We start from the raw sequence: 8914 nt of genomic DNA, 5'->3' as shown, positions 1-8914 counted from the left end.
AACCTCATGTGAGGAAGGAGGGAGAAGGGATAATAGCTTGCGTGCTTTCTGTAACCACAGAAGTCTTAGAAGGATTTTGGTGGAAATAAGTGAATCCTTGTGGATGCAGGTCATTCTCGAGAGGATTTTTTTCATTCTGGTTGCTAAGTGTGCTTTAATGATACTTTTCAAGGATACCTGATTTTATTCAGAGTAGCACTTTGATATATAAGGAATATTTAAATATATTTTGAAAGACGTTTTGCAGCCTTCTGAACATCAGAATTGTAAGATGAACTACACGTTCTCCTGTCACCTCTTGTTTTCTGCATTGAGCTAACAGGAATGGGGGCAGCTGCAAAGTAAAAGAGAGCGCAGTTCTGTTTGTTTTCATCATTCCATTCAAGCATGACCGAGATGAATTAAAAAGCTTTAATTTTGCTAAACTATTTTCCATCACGTTTGTTTTTTGTGATTCAGATCACCCAGATGATGTGTTTAAACTTTTTTTTTTTTCTGGCTTTTTCAATTATAAAAAACTAAAGGAAATCTGTACCTCCCCACGGCCCTTCCTCTGGAGTACTCAGGGCTGGCTGCTGCTCGTGACCTGGAGTTCAGTGTGAACAGTTTAAGTTTGTTCACGAAAGAAATGCTTGATTTCCCTGTGGCTCTGTAGATCCGCATTGCTTCTTATTCAGCATCTGAGCAGGGCCTGTAAGGAACAATGAAAAGGGCCCTTCAAAGGGCAGGAATGTTGCCTATGGATGCGATTGTTGGTCTGTGCAGTGTGGCACACCTGCAGCTTTGAACTACATGGAGCTGCAGCAGCCATGTCAAAGCATGGTCTGAATCCTGACAGAGCTGATAGAGCCAGCGTAAATAACTGACTAATCAGTGGTCGTTGCAGGTGTGACCGTGTTCTCCTTTGTCCCTTTGTGCAAAGCTGTGTAAGTCAAGGCTCCTCACCTGCCTCTTGTGTCCTTATTCCTTAAGTTCTTTTCTGTTTGCTTTCCCGGTTGTCACGGAGTGATGTGACAGACACGTCTGAACGTGCCAGCACTAATTGGAAACTTTCTAATTAGGAAAAAGTAAATGCTAAACGCAATAAATGTTTTTGAAAGAGATCGGCATGTTTTGTTTTCCTACTCAGGACTGCGTTCTGACTGAAGGTTTAAGGATCGTGCTCTGCCCCCTCTGTGAAGTGTGCGGACCAGCGCAGCATGCTGCACGCAATCAGCTCCTTTATCTCTGCAGGCCCGTCCCGCCGCACCGCTCGGCCTGTGGCTGCTGTCGGGGCGGGGCGCGGTCCTGTGGGCGGGATCAGGTTCGCATTTCCGCTTCCGGATCGGGGGTCAGCGCGGCCAGCGCTTCTTCCGGCCGCTTGGAGCGGGTGAGGCGGCGGCGGCGGCAGGAGGGGGAGCGCCGGGCTGGGCCTGGCGGGCGGCCTCGGGGGAGCGCGGGGCTCGGGTTGGGGCTGCGGCCGGGAGTGCCGGGGGCGTGCGGGCGGAGCGCCCGGTTCTGCCCGAGCGCCGTGTGACGGCGTTCCTTAACAGGCACCGGGGGCTCGAGGCCGGCCTGAAAGCCGAACGGGAGGCGGACAAAGGCGGCGGGCCGCTTGTCGCTTTCGGGCCGTGCTGGGGCGGCTCCGGCCTGCCGTCCGCACCGAGCGGGCTGGGCTCTTGGCTTTGTTACGTACTGCACAGCTAAAGGCCGCGTTGCGTTTTGTAGACTTCTTTTTCTAGCATATTAATGAGAGCAAGGATACCGCGGGCGTCCCGAGCCGTGGATGGTCAGTAAGGCGGCCAGCGCCCCGCAGGAACCATGGCCTATCAGCTGTACCGGAACACCACGCTGGGCAACAGCCTGCAGGAGAGCCTGGACGAGCTGATCCAGGTGTGTGTGCCGGTATCGGGGCAGCCGCCAGGAGCGGCGGGGGCAGGTATTGCCGGGCTGTATCGCAGCTTTCAAAGCGATCAAAGCTTGGAAAAGCTTTTTCAAAGCGATTTTTGCGATCAAAGCAATTAGTGCTGTGCTCACATAGAAGCCTGTAGGTGAACGTTGTAGATAAGAGCATTTTCTGCTGTGGCATTCTCCTTGTTATGTGGTCTAGTAAGGATAAACCCAGAATATTCTGGAACACTGCGGTCAATTTCCTCTTTTTCTGCTGGTTTCCAACTGATACTTATCAGCAGAAATCTTGATATAGCACAGAAAATCTTTTAGCACCTTATTTCTTCTCCCAGGGTTAAGATGGGAAAACAGAGGTAAATACATGGAGCTGTTGGAGCAGGTCCAGAGCAGGGCCACAAAGATTGTCAGAGGGCTGGAGCACCTCTCCTATGAGAACAGGCTGAGAGAGCTGGGGATCTTCAGCCTGGAGAAGAGAAAGCTCCACGGAGAACTTAACAGTGGCCTTCCAGTACCAGAAGGCGGCCTACAGGAAAGCTGGGGAGGGACTTTTTATAGCGCAGGTAGTGACAGAAGGGAAAATAGTTTCAAACTGGAAGAAGGTAGATTTAGATGAGATATCAGGAAGAAATTCTGTACTGTGAGGGTGGTGAGATGCTGGAACAGGGTGCCCAGCGAGGTTGTGGGTGTCCCCTCCCTGGAAGCATTCAAGGCCAGGCTGGATGGGGCTGTGAGCAACCTGGGATAGTGGGAGGTGTCGCTGCCTATGGCAGAGAGGTTGGAACCAGGTGATCTTAAAGGTCCCTTCCAACCCAAACTGTTCTACAATTCTATGACAGTGTTTCTATAATGCTTCTATAGGCTATTCTCTTCACGTAAACTTTCTCATTATTTTCTTAGCTTTTAGTGCATTTTCTTTTCTTCTTTTTTGAATAAAAATGGAAGCAACTCAAAACTTGTTTTTACACCACTTCAGTCACAGCAAATCACTCCTCAGCTGGCCCTTCAGGTGCTACTTCAGTTTGATAAAGCTATAAATTCGGCACTGGCACAACGAGTCAGGAACAGAGTCAATTTCAGGGTAAGATAACTACCTGTCAAAGTTCTTGGTAAGCGATGGTGTTTGAGTGTTGATGCAGATTGTCATTAATAACTGTGTGCTGTGAGCAGAGATTTCAGACGGTGCTTTATGATTCTGAAATAACAACTGCCTGCTTGTATGTTCTGTGTTTAATGTGAAGCTCATCATCTCCCTGTTCTGACTGGGAATTTTTGAAGGAATGCAGAAGTCAAAAATAGGAATTGGGTGGGATGAAAGCAGAGGAAGGGGGCAAAAGCTTAAATGTGTAGTGTTGCTGTTGTTAGTGTCCTGCAGATGGGAAGACTTCTGCTCCTCTGAACTGGATTATGCAGAAGTGAGATAAAGCCACAACTGTGATAGGAAAGAGGCTAGAGAGACGCAGGTTTATTTTTGTATTGTCTCAGTTTGCCGTATGTCTTACAGGAAAACTTGTTTTTTTTCTCAGGCACTCAGCTCAGTTAATGGCAGATAGCCGGCAAATTAGTAAATGTCAATTTGATTGTAGCATTGAGAGAAAAGTTGTCCTAAATACTTCTCTGCAGTCTGTGAGTCTGTGCAGAATGCAGAAATGAAGCGTGCTTATAGGATTTTAGATTGTTTTAACCATGGAGACATGTTGACTGTTTTTTTTCCCTCACATAATTGTTTCTAATGTGTAGTGTGGCACAGAAAACTGTCCAGAAGTTGGAGAACAAAAAAATTGTACTTGGAGCTTAAGTTCCAAAAGAATCAGTTGAAAATATGGGAAGACAATGTCCAAACAGAATACACCAAATGTAGGAATACCCTGTTACATCACATTGCTTAGTTTTTTGTATTTAAACAATTGCACTATTCACAACTTCTGATCACTGCTCCTATTTCTCTTTTCTGATGCTACTATAAGTTATGTAGTTCCTTAATGCACGTGAGAAAAAGTATAAACATTTTTAGCACACCCATGAAACTTCGCTTTGCATAGACTGTAACATCCCTGCATTGAAAAGGTACATTGAAAGGTCTTGGTAACTTCAGCCACTGGAGGGCATTTAAACAACAGTTTTCCCTGGTTGCTTGCTATGTTTGCATGCATTCAGGTTTGTTGTTGGCTTTGTGGCAAACTCATGTAGTTCTAGGAGACAGACAGTTCTGCAAAGAGTAATTGTCATATTTTCTGATATTTTGGGGATACTACCTATAGAAAATACCTTTTGTGTTTGTTTTTTTTAAGGGATCTCTGAATACATACAGGTTCTGTGACAACGTATGGACGTTTGTACTGAATGATGTTGAATTTAGGGAGGTCACTGAGCTTGTGAAAGTGGATAAAGTGAAAATTGTAGCATGTGATGGAAAAAGTAAGTATGAAATACGATATAAATAAGCGTAGGCACTCGACTTTTTCATTTCGAGAAAGCTTTGACTGATCCTCTGATTAAAGCTAGATTGATCGTATTTTCAGATGAAAGTGGGGCTCTGAACTCTGTTTTATATATGATGAGAAATGAAACAAAAGCCAGCTGAATGCTTCTGTAACTCATAAGCACTGAAGTAGGAATGTGGGAGAGACTGTGGACACCTGTCATGGAAGTGCTACCGCTACAGTGATTGCAAAATCAGAATGAATCTGCTTTGAGTTCCTGCATAGTGGTTTTTGCAGTATTAACCAGTTTGTTAGTACAGCACCATATTTTATTGAAACCAAATACTGTTTCATCAGTCTGAGCATGCAATTATCTCATAACTGTTGGAGCGATTGGTTGCTAGATTTGATAGTGTGGGACTCATGCATGTGTAAAGTTTTTGCTGGCATGGCAGATCATATGGTACAATTAACATCTTGCTCAATGGACCCACTATATGTACACTGCTTATAGGCATTTCTCTCCTATCTGCTTGACTGGATTACTTTTGTCAGTGTTGCTTTAAGTCCTTCTCTGGAAAAAAAGACACCCAGTGTATTGTGGCAAGCTGCTTTACAACTTTTCAAACCACTGATGTGACAGAATGTCGCTGATGTGTGAAAAGGTGCCGGTTGTTTTATTCTTAGAGGTGATGCTAAAAGGAAGAACTGAGACTGCAAAGGCTTTAGTTATATATAACCTAGACACATGAAGCAAGTTCTTCATGGCTTCTTGGATTCTGGCATGATTATAGGGGTCGTTTCAACTTGTAGTTCTAAGTAGCTGTCAGAATTTACTGTTTGTTCAGCCTTTGCTGTTAGCTAAGCATATAACCTTACTCTGTTTATTTTTGTTTGCTCATTAGAGCCAGGAGAGGAAACCTTACTTTCAGCTTGTTAAACATATTCACTCACATGTATGTAGATAAGATTTAAAGAACTGGGTGATTTTAAAGCTGTTACTAAAATTTCAGCCCTTCTATTTTATCCAAAGATAAGTGTTTTTTCCACAGCATTAACAACAAAACAGCAGTGACAATAGTAATAGCACAAATTGCACTGGTACTTCTGACAGAAGTTCAGAACAGGGTTTTGCTCTCAGTTATTTTATGAAGGTCATGCTTGTTCTTGCAGGTATTTAAAAATGCACGGTACATGTATTACAGCAGCACAGATTCCACGGGAGCTTTTGCTGTGGGGTGTGCTAACTTTTCTCTTTGGCAGATCATGTGATTTAGCAAGACATGCTTGTGACTGAGTGCAGTCAAGTGCGTAACACTGAGTTAGAGCAAAGCCTCTTCTATTTTCGGTACCTTATTAGAAAATGATATTTATGCACAACTTCGAAGTTTTGCAACAGTTTTTCTCAGTATCAATAAATGAAGTGAAACAACACAAGCAATTCATGCCTCACATTGAAAGCAGTGAAGGGAATTGGGTAGGTACAGAGCATGTGCTGTATTAAAATGCTTGCGAGGGGTGTTTTTGAGTTTGAGGAAGGTATTAAAGAATGGTACTTGTTCTCTTTTACTGAAGTTTATGGGGTGTTATGTATTACATTGCCTTTTTTCTTTCCTAGACACTGGTTCCAATGCTGCAGAATGAATAGAACTGTGGTTTTCCTGCAATATTTTCTGTTAATACGCAGCACTTTCTGGAGAGAAGCATGGAAAGGGACTGTGTTTGTACTTTGATTACTTGCATCTTGTGACGCAGATGTGAGTTAATCCGTACTAAGAAAGCATCACAGGGAAACAGTGGAAGAAATACCTGTAGCATTTCTTCGGTTCACCATATGGGGCATGAAGAACACAACGTTACTTCTTTTTTAAAAAGTTACAACAATACTGTTGCCTTTTTTGTTCAAAATAATTTCTCTAATAAACTTTTATTTAAAAACTTCTGAATGAATGAGTGGTCATTGGAAAGCTTTGTTTAAAGGCAGACATTAATATATTCTTGCAGTATTGTATAACTGTGTTTATAGTACTGTTGCAAACACAAAGGACTTTCAGTTGCAGGCTCTAATCTGAGTATGGTTGCACAGACTAGACATGCAAGAAATGGCATTTTCAAGGTAACATTAGAAGACATCAGCAAAAACTGAGCAGCTCACGCTCATCAGTTTACTTTTCTGCTTGTTACAGTATCTTACCATATTAAATAGACAATAGGTGTCTGTAGATGTATTTATTATTTGGTAGATATCTGTAAATACCAAATCTGTTTGGTACTCTGCTAATAATATGCTGACTTGAGTATTAAAATACCATAGTGTAGCTCGTGAAAGTGAACCTTAATATTGCATGGTGTTCTCAAAAAATATTAGCGCTGTTTATTTTTATGTTTATGTAATCAGTCTTTGTATCTCTGTGTGTCTTTGGCCTGGAATAGGTATTTAGAAGGTATTTATAACTAGAAAATTTAATGCTCTCAGTCACAAGTGAGGGAAGTGATGAGCATCAAAGGTCTCAGTTATTGAGAATGAATTAGAATCCTTCCATCTACCTCCCCCCCCCCAGACCTGGAATATCTTATACAGACATCTTTTTTCTTTGTATGAAAGGATTTTACAGACTTGCTTCATAGTTCATGCTCCAGGTATTGTGATTATTACAAATATTTTTTTGTCCTGTATCTCTGTTAAAATGTCTACCGTGTACTGCAGTTTGATAAGAAATAATTCTGAAACCAAAAGAACAAGACTATTGCTCTTATTTGAACAGCATGGTAATTGTCTACTGAGGTCATTACCTTGAAGGATGTAAATGTATATCTGTCCTGTGGTTTTTTTCTTTTTTCTGTCTGACTCAACCTTCTAGGCTTGAATGTTCTCTGCTAACTGTGGGCCATATTAAATTGCAACCCTAAGAAATCTGTTGGTTGTTCCTACCTCCAGCTCTGCAGTCTTCCTGTCTCTGGACTGAAGCATCTTGATCTCCAGCTCTTTGTAGCCCTTGGACTCCTTTCTAAAACAAGTAAGTATATACTGGTTTCAGTTACAATTAAGTGTGTGTTAGCATAGTTACTACAGACTTTTTCTATTAAGAAAAACGAACAAAAACAGAGCATTACAGTGATGTTAGGTTTTTGTGTGGAATGACTTTGTTAGCATTTCCTTTGTTCTCCTCCATCAGACTTCTCTTGTCTTTCAGCAGTTGTATGTTGCTATGTTAGCACTTGCATCCTTAGAGTTACTTCAGTTGTTAATTTAAAGAAAATGTGTAACTTAAGAAGCATTGATTTGCTTCTTTGCACAAGAAGCATTGATTTGCTTCTTTGCACGTGTAATAAATACATGTGCAAAGAAAAATTTCCAAATGCAGGACAAATAATTTTGATGCTGAAGTTGTCTGCTGCTTATTCATTGGTGAAATTCCAATCCATGCGAGTGCGATCAGAAATGGCACTTTGTAATTTATTTGGTGATTCACGTTGCCTTGCTTTATATGGAAGTATTTGAAAAGGAGATGGATGTTCTGAAATGAATTTAAATGAGCGAAACTTAAAGTACTCAGTTATTTCCGTTGTGGAAACATGTGCAAATGCTTAAGTACCACCAAAGTTCTTGATTAGCCTTTTTGGCCCAAGTTAACTAAGTACAAAGAAGAGTAGCATGAATGAAGAGTATGTTGTGTGTTTTACTAAGATTTTTTCATATCTAATGCAAAACTGTCTCAGTGGGAAGAGCATCAGCATGCTCCCTGCTACCTGTTGGTTCTTGCAGCTGCAGTGGATTGGTTCACTTGTTTGTTGGGGTTTGTTTTTTCCACTTTATTTCAGAGAAGTCTCAGTGGCTTCCAGCTGTTTGTAGTGGAGAAAAGGCAAAAGATACCTTTGCATTTTGACCTCGAGCTGCAATGGATGTTTATATTTGGAAAGAAACTTTGCAATAAATAAAAAGAATCTGGGGGGGAGAAAAAATAGTGAAAGACTAAATCTCCATACAAAAATGGCTGTGGTGACTGCCTGTGTAAACATGGATTCGATTCCAGGAGAGGAAAGGATTTTGTGAATTCCTTTATTGCACAAGACTAGATGTTAAATAAAGCAAGCTGTTTGCTCAGTCAGGGATGTGAATATCTCTTCAGATGTTATCAGAGAGACAGATTAAAAGAAAAACAGTAAGCATGGGGCAGCAATAATTATGAATTTCCAGAAGACTGGTGTTGTCAGTGTCATTTTGTAATGTGGTACAGTGAGGTAGATAAGATTTAACAGCAACATGAATGTTTGCTTTGCTGTATCTCCAGCAACACAGGAAGTAGTATTTCAGTTAAAGTATTAGTGACTTGGTTCTGCTTCTCACTGCTCTAACAGTTCCTGGGTGAAAATGGGGAGAAAATGTAATAATACATATTAACAATAAATAGGAGGAGCATAATAAAGAGCATTTGAACTCTAGTAAGACTGTAGCAGGAGATCTAGGCTTAAGTTTCACTTATCATTAGAGGGTGAACTTCATTAGGAAATTAGTTTTAGCCAAACTTAAATTTTATTGTATAAGTTAGTTGGATTATGGTGGTGTAACCAATGGCCAAATCAATTCTGTTATGATGGCAAAT

The 8914-nt window shown here is 41.5% G+C and overlaps 1 protein-coding gene across 1 annotated transcript; it reads left to right on the top strand.

Moving 5' to 3' along the window:
* The first annotated feature begins 1304 nt into the window (after positions 1–1304).
* On the top strand, positions 1305–7042 carry GTF2A2 (general transcription factor IIA subunit 2). The gene is made up of 5 exons (XM_072345517.1): positions 1305–1369; positions 1708–1872; positions 2864–2968; positions 4179–4305; positions 5929–7042. The coding sequence occupies exons 2-5, from the start codon at positions 1801–1803 to the stop codon at positions 5952–5954; spliced, it is 330 nt and encodes a 109-aa protein (XP_072201618.1). The 5' UTR covers positions 1305–1369; positions 1708–1800; the 3' UTR covers positions 5955–7042.
* The last annotated feature ends 1872 nt before the right edge of the window (positions 7043–8914 follow it).

This window comes from Excalfactoria chinensis, chromosome 10, assembly GCF_039878825.1.
Source record: "Excalfactoria chinensis isolate bCotChi1 chromosome 10, bCotChi1.hap2, whole genome shotgun sequence".
In the NCBI taxonomy this organism is placed as follows: domain Eukaryota; kingdom Metazoa; phylum Chordata; class Aves; order Galliformes; family Phasianidae; genus Excalfactoria; species Excalfactoria chinensis.
This window is presented reverse-complemented; position numbering and strand designations above follow the sequence as displayed.

Coding starts and splice junctions, on each gene's coding strand:
- GTF2A2 (XM_072345517.1), top strand. CDS start 1,801: ATGGCCTATCAGCTGTACCGGAACACCACGCTGGGCAACAGCCTGCAG. Junction 2,969..4,178: donor GGAACAGAGTCAATTTCAGG/GTAAGATAACTA, acceptor GTTTTTTTTAAG/GGATCTCTGAATACATACAG. Junction 4,306..5,928: donor TGTAGCATGTGATGGAAAAA/GTAAGTATGAAA, acceptor TTTCTTTCCTAG/ACACTGGTTCCAATGCTGCA.